The sequence below is a fragment of the Grus americana genome, chromosome 3 (assembly GCF_028858705.1).
Source record: "Grus americana isolate bGruAme1 chromosome 3, bGruAme1.mat, whole genome shotgun sequence".
In the NCBI taxonomy this organism is placed as follows: Eukaryota; Metazoa; Chordata; class Aves; order Gruiformes; family Gruidae; genus Grus; species Grus americana.
The window spans coordinates 78,574,699-78,598,051 of NC_072854.1; the positions used below are offsets into that span (position 1 = coordinate 78,574,699).

General features: G+C 40.2%; 1 protein-coding gene across 3 annotated transcripts in view; it reads left to right on the forward strand.

Moving 5' to 3' along the window:
- KIF25 (kinesin family member 25) overlaps window positions 1-23,353 on the forward strand; it is a 44,954-nt gene that overhangs the window by 20,276 nt on the left and 1,325 nt on the right. For all 3 annotated transcript variants that reach the window (XM_054822703.1, XM_054822701.1, XM_054822702.1), the window contains exons 8-14: window positions 2,612-2,679; window positions 7,052-7,126; window positions 11,487-11,636; window positions 12,710-12,886; window positions 17,666-17,817; window positions 20,290-20,487; window positions 23,093-23,248. In XM_054822703.1, the coding sequence (XP_054678678.1) occupies window positions 2,612-2,679; window positions 7,052-7,126; window positions 11,487-11,636; window positions 12,710-12,886; window positions 17,666-17,817; window positions 20,290-20,487; window positions 23,093-23,248 (976 nt within the window). The remainder of the gene's footprint in view (window positions 1-2,611; window positions 2,680-7,051; window positions 7,127-11,486; window positions 11,637-12,709; window positions 12,887-17,665; window positions 17,818-20,289; window positions 20,488-23,092; window positions 23,249-23,353) is intronic.

The following is a 23,353-nucleotide window of genomic DNA, read 5'->3' on the forward strand; positions in this document are numbered from 1 at the left end:
GCAGGTTGGCCTCGATGATCTCTGCAAGCCCTTTCCCACCTCAATCATTCTGTGATTCTGGTCTAGGATCCCACCTGCTGCTTTTCTGTAGTTTCATCCATCTCTGGCAGGGTGTGCTGTGTGCGCTAATAAATATAGGTGTCGTGCTTGAATGAGTAGCTATGTTTTCACCTGGATTCACACCGCCAATTGTAGGCACTTAAATGAGGTGCCTAATCACTGCAGACTCCCCTTGTGGTTGCTGAAGAAAAGGAGCCACCTCCAGAGGGCAAGTCATTCACCTAAGATCTGAAACTTTAAATATGTTTGTCTGTCTCCATGGCTACATAGGCACCTGAGACACCTGCCCTAGCCTGACAGCTGAAGTGATGTTTGAATTCAACTTCCTTTGGCACAGAGGAAAGGCTGTGCCTACATCATTAATTCCTTTCAAATCATTTTGAGAAGGTTTTCACTTGCAAGTAGCTGAGGAAAAGGGGGGGTGGCAAAGAGGGTGCTCTGAATATCAGGGAAGGTGCAAGATTCTGTTGTTTCTTCAAGATAGGACTGGTAAAACATGAATTTAACACAGCCCTCCTTTTCTTGGGAGTTAATTTTGTGATAGATCAGATGGATGTAACTATATCAGTTGGAGACATTATTGCTCCCAAGTTGCTTATCACCATTCCCAGCTAGAGTTTTCTTCCTCTGGTGCTTACCCAGTGCGGTGATCCTTTAAGCTGTCCGTGTCAGCCTCAGTGCTTTATCAGCCAGCTGCACTGAAGTTGACAGTGACACCTGAGGAGCAGTCGCAGTCTCCCTTACATTGGCTCTGCTGTGGAGCAGTAGTCTTGGGAAAGGGGGCATAGCCTTCAGCAGATATGCAGTAACAAGGGAAAAGAAATTATAGCTACCACAGCTGGATTCTGTGATCATGTCTGTATCTACTATTCCATATAACTCATTTAAAATTATTTCTCTGCCTCACTGAATTTCACTTACTGAGCTGCTCCCCAGGCTTGGGGAGTCAGGCTCGGGTGTCAAGACAGGCTGTGAATATTTATGAAGTATCCTTTCGTCATTTCCATGATTCATATTGCCCTCAAATAACTCAGTCTGGGAGTATTCTGTGACTCTGGGCTGAAAAAAAGGCTCTTCAGTGTTCATGTGAGACAGCTGTATAGATTTCATAAGGACTATTGGCAGGGAAACCTGATGAGATGCTGTAGGCCAGCAGCCATAGTGGATATGTTAGGCCATACTGATCTCCTGAGAAAGGAAGGTCGTTACAAACACTCATATGAAACTTCTGCCTATTAACAGTTCTTTTGTTTCTATGTTATGCAAATAGCATTTTTTTCTGCCCCATTTCTCACCTTAGGAAAAGCTGGTCTGTAAGTAAATTTGATATCTGAATCAGAAATGTGTTCCATAACTCTATATCCTTTTCCCTTCCCCTGCCCCAGCCCGCCCCGTGTCAGGCCATTTTGTCACAAAGTGTTGTACTCACATCTGTACTGCTGCTAGATTTGCCAGTACTGGGATAGGTAACATAGCTCATTCTGTAGCGTGAGCGTTGTAATCATTAGGTTGATAATGATACGTTGGCGTCCTCCAAAGAAGAAGAAATACTTCTAAACTCAAAACAAGAAATTTGATTTTTATTAGCCATTTGCATACTGGACATACTGTTACACAACTGTTATTTGCCCAGCTCTTTACAACTTCAGTCGCGGCAACACTCATTTGAAAGCCATTAGTTCAGCAGTCCAAGCTACTTGTCTGACGCACAGTAGGAATTTAAGCACTCCCATCAAATGCAGTAATGTAACCACAGGTTAGTAAGCTATGAAACCTCCTTAAATTAGATGAAGTATTTTGTGTGCTACTGAGCTTCCACCCAAATTGTTGTAAACCCCCACTTTTTTTTTTTCTTTACTTTTCTCTGCAATTAAGGAACATATGCCATGAGGAGTGGAAGGGCACAGAAGTTGCTATGTAAGGCATGCTAGACTGCTGTAATTACACTCTGGTAATAAAGAGCTGCTTACATATCTGTCAGACTTACAAAACTATATAATCCATCTGGAAAGTGGATTCCACTAAAAATCATAGCATTCTAGCAATTGTGTTAGTGCAGCTCTTTGTTGCAGTTGTGGACTAGCATCTTATTCTATGAAATGTGCATCTTCTGCTCAGTTCTAGGCACAAATATATATGAAATCAATCTGAAAAGGCACTGCAGAAACTGACCTTATAACAAGAAAGGGCTCCTTTTGCCATTTTTTTCTACCTCTCTGGTGGCAGTTAGGGAGATTGGGTTTACTTGCTTGTGGCTTTCTAGACACATAAGAAGTTCAGGTAAGGGTTTGGATCTTTCTCATGAACTTAAGTGTGCATAGATTGTGTTGGTTGATCTTGAATAATCTGGATGTGTTTTGAGATCCCTTCTTGTGGTCTTGTTAGTTCACTGCAGTATACAGGCTCTAAAGCCTCATGTGTTGGTGACTGCTGGGCCTTGGACTTCATGATCCTTAATTACTGCTGTCACGTGGAATGTTAACAATGATAAATATTTATTTTTTTGTGTGTGCCTATGATACTAACTGTAAGTATTTTGTTTTTCTCTTAGGAAACTGTCCTTGTAAAGTGTAGCCGTCCTGGTCATGCATCAATAAACAAGACTTTTCAGTTTGAGAGGTGGGTAGTCCTGTGTAGCAGTCTGGATTGCTGGAAGATTTGTATAGTGAAGGCTAATTTTTTTAGTTGGCATTGATTAGAAGGTAATGTTTTGGGGTTTTGTTGGGTTTTTTTATTTATGTGGTATTCACATTCTTCCCAGGACAGAATAATACACTTCAGGATATAGGTGACACACTTAGTCTTCCCTCTCACTGAAGACTACTGATATGCCTAAGTTTGAAACCTTTGTAGACTTTCTTGACCCTCTTCACAGTCTGAGTAGCTCTCATGATCCTTGCAACATGCTGTGAGATAGCAAAATGTTATCATCACTTTAAAGGGAAGGAATTGAGCTGGATTGCATGACTTCAGCATTAGACATACAGCACGACTGAGCCAGAAACTGGATTGAGGACTTGTAAGACTCGATGTTCAGCCATAGTACTAACTTAGTTAAAATGGCCTGAACATAGACAGCAAGGTAGAGTAGTGGTATGTAAATCAGTGCTTCCCAAGGAAAAGGCTGCAGTGGGACCACTTTCCTTAGTAGATTTTCAAGAAGCCACATAGATGAGAGATTTTGAATGCACCAGCTGTGATAAGGGTTTTAATTGTGTTTGTGCCTGATGAGGCAGCAGAGAGTCAGTCTGCAAGACGGAAAACTGCAGGGAATCAGGCTGAAAGGTGCCTTATGTTCTTTCAGAATGGAGCTGACCTGAACCTCTGAAAAAAGGAATGAAGAGTTAAATTAATACAAATGAGATCTCTGTAAACCAAGAAATACAAAATTCTGCCCCATGCCTTTTTTCTAATGCAAACTTTACATCGATACATTGCAATTACTCATAGAGTAGGCTCTCTACCCTGAAGCATGCTTCAAAACCCTCTGGAAACAGAACACATGAGGACGATTTCATGCTTCCCTGCTTGAAGGCAAAACTTGATTTAAAGTCAAATGTATCCAACATGAATTATCTGTCCTGGTTTAAACTTAAGGTCTGAGCCTGTTCAGCCCGAACTGCTGTAGGTTTGCTAAACATTGCCAGTCATTCACCCTTTCCTTGAGGTATCCTCCTAAGATGCTGCCTTTTTCTACTCACTAAGACCAGGGACTGCTGTTGTGTAGGCCACCAAACCACTGCAAATTCCTGAGATAATGCAAATCTTGGGGAAGCTTTACTGACCCCATAGGTTATAGGACTCCCTGGATACAAGGCATATGAGATCTCTCAAGGTACGTGGCCCCCTCGCATGTCTGCTAAGCTACTTGAAGTAATTCCTTTCACCCTCCAGCTATACCTAACAGAGCCATACCAGCTGAAGTAAATGCAGAATAATGCTGGAATTCAACTCTCTAGAGCAACACCATTAATACTGTTGACACAGGACTCCATAGGTGCTGTGACTCTGGACATGTGGTGTAGATCCTGATAATCAGGAAAAGGGTTAAAAAAATGTAAATCCCCCAAAGAATGCAGTTCTCGGGGAATGTTTTTTCAGTGTCCCAGAACAGCTCTTTTTTATAAACAGAAGAGCATATGGTTCTAATGAACTAAAAAATGTTTATTTTCTTAGCAACGTTTTATGGAACTAATAAATGTCAAAATATTTGATTTCAACTTGGGAAGAAAATTCCAGCTTTCAGCATGTTATGCTTTTATAATTTTATTGGCGAATCAGTTAGCAAAATAAAAAAGAAGCTCAGAATTTTCAAGGTGAAATTAACATTAATCACTACACAGGGACAAATCTGTCATCATTCTGGTAAAAATACCCAGGCTTATAGAAAGAGATTCTCTGGATTTGCTGCATCTTTCATGGTCTCAGATAGCTAATTAAGTGTCCATGCGTCAGCTGGTGCTGTAATCACAGCGTAGCATAAACTAGTTCAAGCCAACTTCAAACTACTTCGTTTGGGTACTGGTAGCATTTGAACTACAGCAGCTAATAGTGGCAGTAAAACTCCTTTAGGAAGTTGAGTAAATATTTGGAGTAGTTACTGTAACATGGAGCCCTGCGCCTTTCCTCTGAATGGCTACCAGAACCTGAACCTGACATAGTTGGCTATGGCTATGCTACTTTGCAGTGCAGACAGGCTACTACAACTGGTTGATTCTAGACTTGGTTGTGGTCAGTAGCAATCTGTGTGCTTTATTAGACAGCAAAACCTACCAACAGCAAGCGAAGACAATATGAATGTTCTCATCTCTAAAATACCTTTTTAAGGTTGGGGGTTTTTTATGTAGTAGCTCTGAGATGTTTTGATGTGTTAAGAAGAAAATATCATTTCAACATACTGAGTTAGAGGGCTAGTTGGTTAAGATGGAGGACTTGGTGCTAATGAATATTTCATCGATTGCAGATGATAAATGAAGCAAAGAAAAGTGTTTGGAAGTGCTTAGGCTCTTTTATATTGACCTTGTAGATTTGATGTGCAAAGTTGACTGAAGCATATGCGTGTATGCATGCGAAGCAAGGATGGAGTATTGCTATTCAGTGTCTATGTCCTCCCAGTACAAACTGTGCCACATCTCTGCATATTTGTTGGTTTCTCAGTGTAGTATGACAGCACATCAGTGGAATGGCAAGACAAGCAGTATTTGTCCATCAAGCCAGACAAGTGCTCCTTTCCTGATTAAAGAGAACACATTTTCATGCAACTTACAATTAGACTGTGGAACACATTGCCACAGGATGTTACTCCAGGCCAAGAATTCAGCAAGATGCAAAAAGAAAACTGAATACTAATTCTAATAATATTTTTTTGAAACAGCGATTCAATTCATATTTCAGTTTTGAGGCCAGTTTACAGCTTTTAAGGTTTAGGATGAGACACAGACATGAATTATAGTGTCTCCAGCCACCACAGTGTTTCTTGCTCCTTCCTCTGGCTATTGTCAGGAACAAAATGCTGAACTAAGTGGGTTGGCTGTAATTCTGTATCTGTTTAGCAGTGATCCCTCTGTACAGTCTTACTTATGGAGAACTTGAATACAAAATCTACATTTCTGCAGGCTATAGACTGTAGTGGCCAGATCCTGGTCAAATATACAAAGAGGCTTGAGTTAAATGCTGAAGAGCACACTATGTTTTCATTCAGTTAAACTTGTAGTATCGTATACAAGCTGTGGGATACTGCTAAGTGAAGTCTACTAGTATACTATACACACAGGGAAGTAACTAGGCTGCTACCAAAATTCCTGTTTCTAATTAGTCATTTTGCTATAAGCTGTAGAGAACACACATCACTCAATGGAAAACAGAGCTAAACAAACAAACAAAAAGAATCACAACAGAAAGATATCAGAAAAGGAAGCTTTTTCCAAAGATAAACATACATACCTCAAATACTTAAGTGTGACTAATGACATTCTTGATTTAGATTCTGTTCATCTTGTATAAACAGTACTTGCTGCAGGCTGTTATCTTATGGAGGATAACGTTTTTGGTGTGCTAGAGAAGAAATGAATGAGTTAGGATATCCACATCTTAAGATCAGAATTTGCTCCCTTTGATTTCCTATTTTCAGGTCTTGATTTTATGTTGTACAAACTTTATAGTTGAAAGGGTTGGAGAAGAAATTTCTTTGAAGAGCCCTGTGTTAGCTTTTTTTTTTCCCCGTTGAATTTGAAAAAACATATGCAGTCATTTTAGACATCATTGTTTTGGCCCAAGGATTCTACTGTCATTGCTCTTTTCTAAGAGGTGGAATAACTCATTCAATTTAATTGTCTGTCGTTCTGTTTAAAAATTAGTCTGAAATCCACATCACAATGTGAAAGAAAGTCTTCCCTTGAGTGAGAAGTGTTTATTTCAGAGTAGATAGTTCAGCAGGGGTGGGGATGGAAATACCTTAGGCTGATGCTGCCCACAAAGACAGTGCGTCCTTAAACATGACCCTCAGGGGCCTTCTGCTCTGCTACCGACTCTTCTAAGACAAGTCCCGAGGCAAGTTTGCAGCTTCTGTACCTTCCCCCCCCGCCCCCCACATCTAAAGGGAAGCCCAACCTGACCACTCCTTTCCTTAGTGTGACCCAAAGGAGACACAGGCAGCAGGGATATTTCACAGTCTGGTAGGTGGGAGAAAGTAACAGGGATCCAGTACAGCCTGAAAAAAAGACTGTCTGCCAGAGAGGCAGGCAGAATGACGAGGATGAGCTCAGAGATCCACAAGCGTATACCTGTGGGTCATTTCCTCCAGCGCAGACAAGAGGAGCTCACAAAAAGTAGGAGAGAACCTTGGAGTTCTAATTTTTAGCCCCCTGACATAGAAATGTCAGCAGCTCACAAGTTTTCTGTCACTGGCCTACATTTTCCCATGTTTGTATTCCTGTATTTGTGACAACATATTTTTTTTTTCTTCAGTTAATCATTGCACTTTGCTCCTCAGAGTTTACAGTGCTTCGGAGTCTCAAGACACAGTATTTGCGGATGTGGCCCCTTTGCTAACATCTCTCCTGGATGGGTAAGTTAAAAGGTGGGAGTAAGAAAGCTAAAGGGCAATAATCTACTGCAATCCATCAATTAAAATTTACTTAACAGTGGAGGTCCTGTCAAGTTTTGTGGCTTTGCATTTGCGTTTTTCTTGGTTTTTTTCTACTCAACACCAAGTGACTGTTGTTTCCCCTTATAAACAGTGAAAATGCTGTTTACAAAATTTAGCAGAGCAGACAAATTTTGGGGAAAATAATTAGGTTTTTTTCTCTTGTCTCTTTCTGGCAAGCTTAAGCATTGCTTCTAATGGAAGATACTATCTTTTTTTTGTGGTTTGGTAGGTTATGTTTTATAACTGTTTTTCAGTTGTAGACACAGTATGATACATCTTTTCCAATGGCATATTCGTCTATGAAAGGCCTGCCAGGGCCACTCTCTCATCATCTGTTCTGGTTTTGCATACAGCACAGGCCATAGGAAGTGGAATGATCAACTCCTGGTTGAACCAGAACAGAGCATCCTTAGTTGTAGTTCTAACGCTCCTTCAGGCACTGGCAGAATTCTGGTTTGAATACAAAACTGATCAGTAACAACCACTAACAAATATGGGTAATTACTTCTAGCCACTGAAGTTCATGAAGTGTCATTCTTCGTTTATACTAGAGCCAAATTAAGCTACTTAAGGCAAAGAAGCTGTGACGTGCATATTGTTGTAATCCTTGATGCTTGAACTGAGATTCATGCAAAACTTCCTTTCTGCTCCTTTCTCACCCCCACTGCAATTCCACTCAATTATAGATGGTTGTTTAGAGCTGCCATGGACGTTCCCTCCCTGTAGAGGGAAAGACAGTCCCTTTCCATCCACAGTGGCATAGTTGAACAGTGGCAATCCTTCTTCCTGGCAGTCTGCACACTGAAGTTTCCAAGGCTCCTTTTCTTAAAAGCAGCCTAAAAGAGGCATATCAGGATATTGTGGATATTGGGAAATCCCAGCCATCCCTTTACACATGCCGCAGAGGGGCCCACAAGGGTTACCTAGGCAAAGGGAAGTCCTATATGGCATTATTCTAGTTTACTAAGGATGAGTAACCACAGTTTCCATAGCTGAGCAACCTAGGGACCACTAGGTTGGAGGAGTTTGAAGAAGTCCTTATAATCCCTCTGTTCTCTCTCTGCCTTTTTTTTTTTTTTTTTTGCAATGAACATGAGTTTACTTTGGCTCAATATGTTGCCTGTGTATCTTCCGACATATCTGATCTGCTGTACTTCCCACTTCCTAATTTCCACACTGAGAGAATGCCGTCCTAAAAGCTAGGATTTTTATGTTCAGTGGAGAAATGTTCTGTTATTGAAAACAAGAGAGTTGTCTTGTTCTTCCAAAAGTGGCATTTAAACAGAAGCAGCTTTTCAGGGAAGGCAAGGCTGTGCATATGAGCCATGTTTCTCAGCAGCCTTCCCATTGTAAATGGGAAACAGACATACTTAGTCTGAACCTTGAACCTTTTTGCTGCTCCTGATTGTTTTAGTCTGGGCTCCAAAGTGGTCTGTAACAACTTTTAGCTTAAGTAGGAAGGGAGTGTTCCACTCCTTTATTTTTTCTTTATTTTTCTTTCTTAATGAATTGTTTCATTTTTCAGTATAAATATACAGGAAGAAAAGATTGTCCCATATGCAAAACAGACAAAGTACAGCAGGCTTCAAAGTTTACAATTAGCTGTACAGGGCCAGCAAGGGAGTAAGATAACATTTCTTTTCTTTACAGCATTGAAGAATCAAACTTGCTTGTTTATTTTAAAGAAGAATACATTTTTCCTCCTTTGATTTCCTTTAACAGTGTTCTCTCCAAGCGATAGCTTTGCTATACTGAACACCCACACTCTCATCAGGAGAGAAATACTACAAAACTATTGGTATTCTAGCTTGACAATAAGAACTTTTTGAAACAAGAATGTAACTAATGAAGCAGAGTGGAGAAGGAGAACGTCAGGGCACATAGGTGAATCATATTCTAAAATTTTCAGATTGCTCTATTGGAAACCCTTATGTTGGAACCAGAACACCAACAAAGTAAACTAGGTAAATACAAACTAGTCTGCTGCTTGTTGTCTTGGTGAATCACCCATCAATTCATTCTCTCCTGTGCTTACTTAGATATAATACTGCTTCAGCTAGTTTGACCTCATTTGAGCTTACAGAAATACTGTTTTGGCTTTGGCTGATTGATACCTGATTTGCATCTCCCACTTCAGTGTTGCAAGCACCTCTCTAATTGGCTTCTAATCATATAATCTGTATCTTGTCAGAACTATTTTGTCCATGATGCTTACTTTCTAACAAGTACCAGTTAAGGAAGATTTGAATAGCCGGACTATATGAAAGTTTGAGAGACTTCTAAAAATACTTACATTCTGTTTTTCCTAGGGAAAACTACTACTTGCAAACTTCTGGCTCCTTTTTTGGTTCCAAAGATCGCTCTGATTTTGAAGCGGGGCTAGAAGTCTCCATAAGCTACAGGCTGGTGAGGCAGTGTGCATTAGGGGTGGAATTGTGAAAATTGCTCATTGTTAGCCTAGCTGAAAACTACCAAAATTAGTGGGAGCTTTTCCACTGGCATAATTGCAAGTAGAGTTATGTTGGCAGTGACTACTTAGAGAAATCCCTTGTTTCAGATTTACAGCCCTAATTTCTAGCACATTTCATTTTTCTGTAGTGCTTTTTATTTTCAGTTACAGTTATCTCCTTTGCTTCATCAAATCTATGACTAGACTTCTATTTTATACTCTGCATCCTAAAATTTGGAGGGATCTTACTATAGTTTCACTGACTGCAACTTTGACTTTGCAACCCCAGAAGGGGTACCTGAGTATTTGTTGTGTTGCTTGTCAGCCCACATTTCTTTCAAACAAGAGAAAGCTTTCTAAATAATCCTCCAAAAAGTAATTGCTTCTAGGCATGTTTAATATGCAAAAAATCACTGCAAATATATTTCTCTGTAGTGGCTATGTAAGTATTTCATGTCTTGAAACCATAAATTTAAAACAATTAGATGAGGGGTGTTCATTGAAATTTGCTGGCATGTGCTTGAAAAAACATTTTTGATAGAGGAAAAGCGTTGGATAACCAAAAGCAGCTGTTTAGGTCTGCCCACAGAGGAGGTAGCTTAGGCGGTGAAATTTTACTCCCTGGCAGACCAGGAGCAAGCCCATTCTTGCAACTCTAGTAGAGCAGAAATTTCAGTGTACTGCAGAGCACTCCTCGTTTCTGCTAATATTGTGTCTCTGAACAAACAAGATAGTCCAGGGAAGGAGCAGTCCTGTCAGCATAACCGCATGTCTTCCAAGGGTCTTTGCTGCCACGGTTCTGCGGCCAACCCCAAGGTGCAGGCAGGTGCTGCAGAGCAGATGAAGCTGCGTAGGGACGAACCTTCAGCTGCGCAGTACAGTATTAGTCCTCCACGCAAAGTAGTACTGTGGTTGGGTATGTTTGTATTTGCCCACTTGTTTTGCTTAAGATGTTGACTTTGATCCGACTATGTTAGAAACACACTTTCTGGAGAGGATTCCTACATCTAAATTCAGATCCCTGTAGCACAGACATCCACAACAGAGATCACAGATGTGCACTTTTTTATTATTATTAATTTCAGTGCAGAGAAACAGGCATTTTCAGAGTTCTGTTCATTAGACCTATTTTACATGTCTGCTTCAGAAGACGATGAGTTGTGTTTCATAGGTGCCTGTACCTCTGCAGTGACATTGTATGTTTTCACCTTCTACAAGTCCATATCCAGGCAGTTCCTACCAGCTTTGTGTGCATGCTTATACTGAACTAATGCATTTGGTTTAAAATTTGTGCCTCTTATTAGGACTGTCTTATCTTTTTCAGTGACTGCAGGCCATGACTGATGAGCATATCTGAAAAAGGCTTTGAGAGCTGAAGAGTTTACTGTTCTCAGCTGTTAAGATATTAGTGTTGTGGTTTGCAGCATAGCACTGTAAGACAAATAAAACCCAGCGATGGTTTACTTTAAAATGCTGTACTGTAAACTGCAGTGGTTCAGGAGCTGATTAACAAGCAGCTCAGTAGTGCATGAACTGGAAGTTGGGCAGACAGGAGGTCTAACCTCATCAATCATTTCAAGCTAAGCATCCCTTAAACTCTGCTTAAAAGCATCCCTTCAACTCTGCTTAAAAAATAAAATCTGTTTAGGCGATGTTATGAGCGGTACTTTAATTTCTGTCAGATTTTGAGATCTCCAGAAAGAAATCTGCAGGGGCAGTGTATTTATTTTTCATTTCAGTTTGTGTTCCCAAATTGTTACGGGTTTGACTTGCCACCTAACAAACACATTTGGTAATGGTAAAATAAATGAAGACTCATTTAATTTTCAGGTACAATGTGTGTATCATGGCTTATGGGCAAACTGGAAGTGGGAAGACATACACAATGTTGGGACCACAGTTAGAGGAGAACTTTGCATTCTCCACAGAAGATGAATCAGAACTTGGAATTATTCCTCGAGCTACCCAAGAAGTGTTCAGGTAACAACTAAGTAAAGGCTTGTGTCAGTGTCAGTCTCCTTAAACTTTACAGAAAGGATGAAATTAGGTTTGTAATGTATTTATCATTACAGATTTCAGCTTCACAATGATTAATATTTATAGCTTCTCTGATTGCCATTCGATATTTGAATTTTGATACAGATTTCTAGTCTTTTCCTCTGCTTAGTCTGATTTTCTAAGAAAATAAGATTATGCAATCTTGGCGTGTGTTGTCTGTCAGATTCCTGATTAACTTTTGAATGTTTCAACCATAGTTGTGGGAGTCCAAAAGATAATTAAGTTCTTACAAGTTTTGTGAAAATTGACAATTGGGATAGATGAAGAGGATCCAGATTAGAATCCAGTCCCCTAGAAGCACAATAATAGAATTCTCAACCACAATCTGTTCTTGCTTTGGGAATGCTTAGATTTTTTTAGTTGAACCTAATGCATGATTTGAACTGATATGCTGCTATAATAGAAGAGCCATTAGAGCTTTTTCCAGCTAAGCCTGTTTCTTTTGGAGAAGGGTATAAGCTAAATCAAATATCCATTTTTCTACCAGAATATCTGTGTTGAACTGCAAATACACTCCTGAATAGGCAAGCCCTTAATTTATGAATTTTCTGAGGCTGTGGACAGATAACCTCTTACAGATCTAGCTGGGCAGTTTACCCTCTCTGCCTGTTTGTTTCTTGCATTTTGCCAGAGTTTATCATACCTTGAGCTCTGAATACAATAATGTCCAGCAGATAAATGGTAAAAAAAAGTGTTGAGGAGGGAGGAAAGCTAGCGCAGAAAAACAATTTAAGCTTGCACAGCTCTTTGAAAAATGAAGTTTTATTTACTGCTTCACGTATAATTTAACTGTATATTCTGATTCTTCAGCTTAACGTTAGCATATGGATGAGGCAAAGCCATGGCTGCGGGTATTTAATAAGCAGTTTTATCAGATTGTAATTAGATTACAATTAAAGAATAGATCTTTATTTAGAGATTGTTCACTTGGGGTTTAACTTCAACTTTTTTTGGCTTTTTTCTTCCTTTTTTTTTTTTCTATTTTTATTCTCCAGACTTATTTCAGAAAAGCCACCAGGAAGTTACTGGGTTGAGGTTTCTGTTGTCGAAGTGTATAATAATGACATTTTTGATCTTCTGGCCAAAGACAGTTGTGGAAAAGTATTTGGCGTCAAACGTGATGTTGTCACAACCAGAGAAGGAAAGAGCGATGTTCCATTGCTTACGCATGAGTAAGTACACGATTTGATCCTTATCATCCAACCGTGATCTGGTGTCAATGCAATGTATAGCTGTCACAAAATTGCATTATAGGCACCAGTTATCACTTCTAAACAATGAGTCCTTACCATATGCAAAAGAACTATTCTCACTGTTTCCATTAGCTCAGTCCATTAGACTGCAGTTGGCTGCAAGTGTCAAAATACTTTCAGAAATAACAGCACAATTAGTTTGGGTTATAATCCTGTGTGAAGTGTCCTCCACTCAGAATGCCTGAAGATAGCTGTGTATTTTGTTGTTGCTGAAACTAGAGCATCTTGTCAGCTGTAGAAAAAGAAGAGGTAACCCAGTCACAAAGCCCTTTCCCTTCAGTCTTACCAAATTATAAAATTTACAGATTATACTAGAAAGGTATGTACTTCGTGTAGATTTTTTTAAGCAGCTGTAGAGTGTTAGCTTTCCTTACATGCATTGGAGTTAAAAAAAATAATTTAGCAAGAATAAGATTTTAAGTGATCTTCTAATATAAATACCCATCTTACACTGCTTAGTATTCTGTCTTTATAACTGGAGGCATTAAAGTGGGAATCGATATGCTGGCATTTGAAGCCATAATGCTTGAAAATCCAGGTTCTTCAAACTAAAAGCTAAGAAGTAGCTAAGCTTCTACCCATTCAGTTTTAACACATATACCTTCCCAGCATCAGTGTATGGTAGGTTTGGTTCTTATTTACACATCTTGACGGTGTAGGGAGAGCTAAGGTATTTAAGGCTACAGCTATACTTATTTTAATGCCTTCTTGTACTTAGTAAACATTGCAAAGACTTGTTCTAGTACACATGGGAATTATTCTTGGTGTTATGTATGTGTTGCGTACAAAGCAAATGTATACTACTTTCTTGTTATATATAAAACACCTTGGCTAACTAGACGGTAAAAATCACATGTTCATAACGATTCATCCATTAACAAGACCGAATCTGTTTCACATGCTTCATTTTAGTAGCGGCTGTGTTGTTTATGCTAGTATTAAATCAACATTAGCAAAATAATTATGATAAGAAGCACTAGTGGCACCAGAGAGGTGATGCTGCCCAGTGGGATTAAGCTACTGGACATTTCCTTGTGAGCACCCAGCATGTGAGCAGATTCTAAAAGGGAACATTTCTACTGTGCACTACAGGGAGGTCTAGAAACTTAGAAAAAAATGTTCTGCTCCTTAGGCAAATAATGTTTGTGAAAAGAAACATCTTGCCCTATTGAAATGTTTAGCACAGTATTAGTGTTTTACGTTTCTGGGGGAAACATGATGTTTTTCTTCACTTCTCTGTAATAATGCTTGTCAAGGCCTAATCTCTACTTTTCCAGGAGGAATTAGAAGTCAAATATGAAAAGCATTCTTCCCCTCACCCCAATTAAAATAAAACACACCCTCAGTGGAAATAATTGAAGGCAGTATTTTTGTCTTGTGGGACTTAGTCACATAAGCAGACTAGCACTTGTTTGTTTATGTGGGTTTATGCTATTGCCAGAAAACCTTGATAAAAATACAGGAATGTACTGGAGGGTTGCACAAACATGCTTTTATTCTACCTAGTTTTACGCATTTATTGAGTTGTATTTTCTAGCCATTGAACTGCTCATAGAAAAGTAGGACCCCAGAGAAATTGTAAAGTGGCTTTCTTCACCATGGGGGCAATATAACTCTCCTTTCTTTCTATGAAGTAATAATCACTGCAATATTCTAGGAAGGATTAACATTTGTATCTGGGGTATGCCTGCTCTTCAGTCTTGAAGTTAAATATGATTCCTAGAGAAATCCTGCATCCTTGATTGCATTCTGCATGCTCCATAAGAGCATGGAATGAATTAAAAATGACTGGAGCTTGAAGCAATGAATCCTTTTGCCCTCTCTCTCTGTATTATGCAGACTGGTTGGTTTCTCTCAGTCTCTGTTCCTGGATTTCCCCAGCTGTGACTCTACTCCAACTTTTAGCATCTAGTTAAGGCTCTGCTGCCAAGGGAATGAAAAACTCCTTCAGAACAGGTTGGGAGCAGAGCCTAACCTATGTGTGCTGAATCTTTCTTGAAGGAGTTTTTTTCCTTTGACTAGAGAAGAAAGGAACTGTATGACTTAGAAAATGAAGATGAGCGCATATAGTGTGGGTATGATGGGAGTTGAACTTTTCCTGCTTCATCAGAACCTCCAAGTAATTTTTGATTATGGTATTTCAGTAATCAAGATGCTGGCCTGATTTCATTCCTGAAAAATGCCTGCTCTCCTTCCCAAGGGAGCTTTCCATAGTTAGGGGGTGACCCATCTCTTTCCCTACGCTTTGGGGGAAGGGAGAGGTGAGATGTAGCAGGACTTGTGCCACACAGACAAGAACCAGAAGCTGCAGTGAGGTTTCATTTGTCCTTCTAGTTAATAAAATGGATGCTCTGTTTATCTCTGTAGATTTTAAATTATGGTAAAGAAACCTGGCGCCTTGAACTAAGCACCTCTTAAAAACCACTTATCTCAATCAATTGATAAATACTCAGTTCTAATGCAAATATAAAGAAGAATATGGATTTGTATCTCAATTACAATGCAAGCAACAAAAGAAGTCCAATTCATAAACAGGTTATATTAATAATTACACAAAAGGTTAATAAGAAAAAGCAAACCCAAACAAAGTAAGGGAACCATTGAATGAGGCCACCCAGCTGCCCAAAATCTAAAGTAAACAGCTGGTGCTTTGAATAAAAACACATCCTCATTTGTGATAATATTTCATCTAGAACATACTGGCCTGCTGGGTCTCGTTGGCTTCTCCATATATCCATTAAAGTACAGTAGTTTTTTTCCTGCTAACATGTACATCTTACTGAATCACAAAAACCTCAGTCTCTTTCTTCTTTTATGGCTTGGTTGACTTTGGAGAATGTTCAGCATCAAATTTTTAACCTAACCACAACAGGGCTTCTCTTTGTAGAATCTGGTCCTGGAACGTGCGGTACATACAGCATGATAAAGTTGTAGAGATTATACTAAAAAATTATTACTGTCAGTCCTGCTGAGAAGCTACTGTGCCAAGCTAGCAGCACTGCGATGGGGATGCTTTTTACCTCCAAAGTCAACTGCAGTTTCCCAGTAGGTGACCAGTGCTGACAGTATACCCTGAGACCTATCTTCTGCAAACACTAGTTCGAGGACAGCAGCTTGTAGCACTGACCCTGTGCCAGCGCACAGCAGCAGCCTGCAGAAGCTGATTGCCTGTGGCTACATCCTGGCGAAGGCTGCTTACCTCTCAGGCCATCCGGTCCTGGCTGACTAGCTATTGGAGGATACGGTTCAAATCTCAGGAAGGCAAGATCTGCCTCCTTGGACTTGAGGCAATAGTCGGGTCACCCCGGTGTGAGGCTCTGCCTTCTCTGACAGTAGGAACTACAGCCACCGCTTCCCAGCTGGTGCCAGGTCAAACAGCCAGGGAGATGTTGCCAGTGGATGCACAGAGGCAGAGATACTACAGGGGAGGCCAGCACGTGCAGCTCAGGAGTGATCCGCAAAGGCTATAGTGATCGTTTAGCTCCTGCAGCCCTGGTTACACAGCGAACTGCATTTAGGTGGCTGCTTCTCTTAAGCATCTATACGCATGGTGTGGATAAATGTTTTTCTGTTCTTCAGATGCCCTTGCTTTATTTTCAGAGGCAATTGTTTTAGCTGGGTATAGCTCTTTGGCCTCTAAACTCTTCAAGTATGGCTCTTAGAATAAAATAAGTTTGTGCCTAGTGTGACTTTCACTGAAATCAGCCAAATCTAAGTCATGAAGGCCTTGCCTTTTATCACATGCTTGCTTTTGCTGACTGCAGCGATGTGGAACCGAGCCTGTAGCTTGTCAGGAGAGTTATTAATGGTTCTGGTGTTATAGGGCATTCAGTAACCAGGCTGTGATATCCAGTCATAATAATTTATACCCCCATCTAGAAACTAATGTTTAGGTGATGTAACTTGAGTCATTATTGAAGAAGGCAATGCAGTGAAAGTAAAGGGTAGGCAACCTTACTTCATTTGTTTTAAATATTGCAAACCTGGCGGAAATCATAGTGGGTTTTTTCTTTACCTAATCAGTTTATTTCACTTTCTGTGTTAGGTTTTTGCCCTTCGATCGGTCATATTTGCAGTATTTCCTTTAACTGGAAAAGAAAATGGATATTACGAGATAAAATGGTCTATAGAAACTTATGCCTATGTATTCTGGCACTGTGCTGGAGTCCCTGCTCATTGAACAGTGAAACTGAACTTTTTGCCAAGGATTCTGGATTCAATTCCAAATGCAAAATATGATTTCCAAAGATCCAGAGAAATTTCTTTTTTTTTTTTTTTCCCTAATTCTGCCCCTCCCAAAGAGCAGGAGCTACCTTAACATAAACCGGACAACTCCACTTCTGTAAGACCGGAGATGCCAGGAATATCTAAATCTGTGTCTTTTCTTCCAATGTGTAGAAATTTCAGTCACTTGTACAGTGGAGCTACAGTACCTATAGACCTGCAAGGCTGGCAGGCCACTTTGGCAGCACTTTCAATACTACATCACAGCTATTGTCTTGAATTTTCATCTTGGACTATATCTCACCTGAAAAAGTCTGTATACAGTTGTTTGTGCAGCTCAAACCTGAGATTAGTATAAGGAGTTAGAAGAGTGGGGAAGTGGAAATGCTCAGGTTCATGTCTAAGTTGTCAGCTTTCTCGTGTGATTTTTACTGTGAGTCAGTTAAACCTTCTGCTTGCTTCTTTACTTCCTAGGACTGTTGAAAATGCATCTGAATTTTTGCATCTAGTCAACAAAGGCCTACAGCTGAGAGTCAGGCACCCAACACTGGTGCATGCTCATTCCTCTCGTTCTCATCTGGTAGTTACACTGACCATAACCACAATTGTCTCTGGAGATAACTTTGGTAAGTAGGGTGTTACTAAAATACATCTACAGCCAGCTGGTTTTTGAAAAACTGTCTGTGGACTGAGAGATCTTCATATTGTGTTTTCCTCCTTTTTCTGATGTTTAATACGTTCCCTCAGTTCCTCTTCCATTGTTTAACTCCTACATACCTTCTTAAATAACAGACCAGTTTGATGTTTGAATGCTACTGAAACTTTCACTTTCATAAAAACTTTTACTTTTCTTTACAGCTTGACTTACGGAGTTCTTGAAGTTTTATAGCATGAAACAACTAATGAAATAAATGTTATCAATAAGTCATAAGATAAGGCATAAGATAAAATAGCTAAGATATCAGTAAGATACTGAAATACAGTAGTGAAATCGCTTTGTATGACATATCATATAATTATGCAAAATTTGTGGTAAAGCTCACCATGCATTTTAGGGATCATCATATGCTTTTGGGTGAGAAAGAATTACTTTTTTTACCCACTGCCGTGCAAAAACATCCATTAAATTCAGAGTGTCTTGCACTGTTAATAATAGACCACTGTAGAAACAGACAACATAGTTCTTTACTGCAGCAAAACCTGTATTTCTACTTATTACCGTGCCAAGACTTACCAGTTTGTTGCTTTAGGAACAACTTTGGCTTTTGGGGGTTAACTTTGTTTTCTTTTGCTCATATTGTAATTGGGCTCTCTGCTTCCAGTGCTGTGGTCCATCTCCTTCATACTCTGCAACAACAATATGGTTTCAGAAAGTGGAAAATACTTAACATTTTTTCCCTTAGATTGCTATCAGAAATTAAACCGACAATATTAGCAAAACAGAACAGTGCCCTTGCTTACCTATTGGCCTTGCCAAAAGACACAGTTACTTCACAAGTTGCAGTTCCAGATGTTAGCTCTAGGCAGTTCCAGATTTTTGTCTATCAGACAGATGTAACTTTTCAAAACACAGAGTTTGCACCGTTAGCACACCAGCCATCTTGTCTAGGCCAGACTTCCTTCGCCATTTTGAGTTGCAGGCACCCTACTATGCCATGTTGTCTGGCAGCAAAGCTCCATAGAAATGTCTAATTTATTCCAAGCGCAGACTCAAGCTTTCAGCTCAGAGCGCATAGATGAGGATGTGCAATATGGGGTGGGGGGTAGAGCAGCGCAGCAAATGGGACCTCACTATAGCACTGTAACAGTCCATTCTGTCTTGTTTAAAAGGAGTGATTCCTGATTTAAAAGCAAGGTGCAATTGTCAAATATCTCGACTCTGGAGAGCTGTCACAAAATAAGAAGTTACAAAGTCTATGATGAATTCTGCATCTAGAGCCAGGGTTGACAAACTTGTTTTGATTAAAGTCTTTTAGCATTTTGTTTCAGTATTATCTGTCATTTGAGGACAGCAGTTACTTAATTTCCTCATCACAAACTGAAGAGAAGTGGAAACATTTATTTTTACACTGTATGGCCTGAAGCCATTTATTCTTTGTAAACCAACACAGCTGCTCTGTCCACACTGTGAACAACTAGCTTGGGTTTAGCAACAGCCTAGCTGGAGAGGTACAGAGCTCTGCAACCCAATTCAGTCTGTTCCTTGCTCCAGTTTTGCAGCTGGGAACTTTGTACTATTGCAGAAGAGTCTGTTGTCTCTTTTGTGTGTAGCAGAGTAAGTACCTTTTATTCTTTTTTGTCTTTCAGAGAGAGAGAGATGGATGAAAACCAAAACACTGAAGGAAAAAAGCAAAACTGCTTAGGGAAGGCCCTTTTGCATATACTCCTGCTAAGCTGATGTCAAAGCAGCTTTCCCAAAGAATCTCTCTTCCTCTTCCTTCCCAGCAGAGTGAAAGCCAGATGCTGCTGTTGAGGAAGAGGAAGGATATGAAGCAGTGTAGTGCAGCTACAGAAATACTAGGAGTAGTAGGTAACCAACCTGAACAAGTGGGAGTAATGCTAATAACCCATTATGTGGAGATGCAGCAGTGGCATGAGAGGGCTGAAGGAAGTCTAGAGGGAACAGCAGCAAAGGACAAAATAGAAGAGGCAGGATGAACTTTTTTTTTTTGCCAGAGCACCAGCAGGTGATGTTTCAAATGCATAGAAACAGACCTCAGAGCTTACTGCTCTCAGACATCCAAAACCTCACTTTGACTGCAGTCAATCTAAAACATGAAAAAATGCTTTTTAAAGTCTTTACTGGACTCATCTGTTGTGTTTTCCACACAGAAGTGTGAACAACAGCGATATTAGATACAACACAACCTACACCAAGTCTTGTTACCAACTGGTACGATCGGTTTGATGAAAAAACCCTTAAATGAGATAGAAAAAGTCATTCAGCCTGCCCGTGCCATTGATTGACTTGTATATTGCTTCTGTTGGAATAGCCTAAACCAGCAGATATTCTACCTCCCCTATTGATGCCCCATTTTTTCCCTATCTCAGTTTCCAGTGTCAGTGAGAAGCTCTTGTTTGTTTTTTCCATTAACCAGGTACTTCATGCGAAGATGAACAAACCAGTCAGAGACTAAATAAAGAGGTTTCCTGCACCTTTCCACAAAAAATGAGAGACAATAAATCCACCTCTTCTTCCAGAGCCTCTTCACCAACACAGCTTGAAGCCACTGAGAAACTGAAACAAGTCAAAACTAGATTGCAGCTGGTGGATCTGGCTGGCAGCGAGTGTGTCGGTAAGCGAACGTGTCTGTTTATGGGCATAGATCATCCCAGATCCAGGTTACAATAGTCGCCTTTATCTCTTTATGTAGGGATATCTGCTACCCTACTTTCACATGGGGTGGTTTAAACCCACAGACCCTGACATAAACGAAATTTGTGGGCCTGACTGTTCCAGTTTTACACTGGTACAGTTTAACTGAAAATCTGACCGCATAAGCCTAAAATAAGCCCAGGGCGGTTACCCATATCATAGGTATATTATTTGTTCAGACTGGTTTTATTAGGCCTGTTTTTCTACTCTGAAAATTAGCATGTCTTTGTACAGAAATGTTTAAAGTGCATAAATTATTTAAATATTACAAATATCTGTAATAATTGATATCACCATGTGTGGGTTTTTCTGCCTTACTGTGGAAAAAGTCTTGGAGGAAGTTAGTGTTGAAAAGATAATATTGTTTTCATTGTTTCTTCAAAGCATTTTCCTCCTCCCCCCTCCTTTATGCACACAGTAATTTCAAAAACTTGATTATTTCCTAAAGGACAAGCTTTCTTACCAAGAAAAGCCATGCAGCCAAATGTACCATTCCAGAAATAATGTTTTGAAAACTGAACCAGTATTATGAAAGAATCTTTTACTTTACTGCCAAGAATTTTTGCTGTTGCTCACTGTTAAACTTTTGTTCTACAGAGAAACCTAATATAATACATTATTTTTTTCATTTGCTCTAAGTGCTGGAAACTGTTTGGTAAATGTGTAATTGAGCAACAGTGTGTGCGTTTGTTCTCTCAGTCCAACCAGGACAAACACTTACTTGGTTTGGGGCTTGGCGGGCCAGATCCTCCAGTGAAGCCCAGAAGAACTGTGCTGACTTACATCAGCGTTCAATGTGGCCCAGCACATACAGCAGACTAACCTCTGCCATTGGCTACACTGGTGGAGGTTTGAAGATGTTGGACTTACTTACTCTGATAGAAGTGAGGGCAGCTGTTAACCTGTAGTTGTTTTAAAATGTGGATAAATCTAAGAGATCAGCAGTAGCAGGCATCTCACACACATGAAATGTACATCAGCACCCTGCCTTCTTAGCTCCACAGCCATCCTGGATCATTTACAGCATTTACTAAGTGGTCCCTTGTTAGCAAACTAGGTTTCAGTTTGAAAACTCAGCTAAATGCTTTGTGGGAGTTCATCTGACCAAATGTAGAAAATCAGCAGTTTAAACATGTACCCCCTCATGTATTTGCAGTTTTCTGCTTTAGGGTGATATCCATTGTCTCAGGAGTCCACCTTCAGTGACTATAAAAGAAGCCTGGGGATGGCTGTAGACGCAGACCCCAGTAAAGTTAGTCTGAGATACATCCTATCTCAGATTATTGACACTCTGTGGCAGGGTCTTCCAAATGGTTTTGCTCTGTGTCTCTCTGCAAAGAGACTCTACCCTTCCAGCCCCATCCTCTCCCACAGTCACATTTCTCCAGCCCTCACTGCCCAACTTCTGTGTTTTTTTCTGTTACTGTGGCTCTTCACACTTGCCTCTGGGACACCTCTCTTGTTCTCCCAGTTGGGAAAACGCTGGCCTAAAGGGAAAATAAGATCCTTAGCCTCTCTGTACAGCCTCTTAGTCTCTCTAGAGGTGGGACAGAAGGCAGTTGTGGAACCTCTTAGCCCCTTTGGACCATCCCACTACCATTAGCTCTGCCTAGCATGGATCATGTGCTCTGGGCAATGAGAAGTGATTGCAAATACATCTGTAGCTCATCCACTATCCTGAAAAAAGGCTGAATTTGAATCATGTGATGCTAAATGCTAATAGCAAGTTTCTCTTCCGCAAATGGCAGAGGAGGAATTAATTACTCTTAACTGCACACTCACCCAGACTGATCACAGAGTCGAGCTTGCAGCACCTCTTGAAATTGGTGCAACTTGATTTCTAGACCAAATCTTTCCAGTGTTGCTTGAGGGCGGCACAGCTACTTACCACCATGCTGGGTGGATGGCAGAAGGGCGTCGTTTTCCTGTATTGATTTCCTTACAGCAAATCATACCACAAAGAACAGCACCCTTACAGGCTTTGGTGAACATAAACCCCTCATGCTTATGGTTGCTGTACAGTTTTGTTTCTGCAGCTTATGCCAGCAGTGTCACTCCTCTTCTTCCTAAGGGATACAGACAGGGCAGTTAACTATTATAAAAAATGGTGGAACACAACCACCTTCCTTCTGGAGACACCACGGACTGGTGTTTTCAAAAGCAGCATTGTCTTGTCTGATCTTATGATGTTCCTGCTTTCTCACTTCCATCATACATACGGAGCCAAGATGCATTGTACAGCTGAAGAGATCAACTTTATCACAAGATACTTCAGACCATCTGCAGGCACTGAACCTTCTTTAACCTTCCTTCAAAGAGTAGAAGCACTGAACAATGTATTGGCAGTCTGGAGTAAACAATCACTGCACATTGCTCTTGGCATGGGTGGACTGGAAGTCATGGTTCAGAATTTGTGTTCAAAAATGCTGCATCAAAAGTAGATGATACAGCAACAGAATTTTTCACAATTACAGCTGAAGCAGCTTTGCTTCGTCTTACCATTGTCTTTTTCTACACCACACTAGGTATGTCTGGTGTGACAGGTGCAGCACTGAGAGAGACGTCATTTATTAACCGCAGCTTGTCTGCCCTAGCAGATGTTCTTGGAGCAATAGCAGAACAGCGATCTCATGTACCATATCGAAACAGCAAACTTACACATTTGCTTCAGGACTCTGTAGGTGAGAAATTATTCTGACTTTTGTTTAACAACATAGATTTCTTTTCCCAATCTTTTGCCTCCTTTGTTGTGTAAAACTAGAGGACAATCTTGTACTTATCCTTTG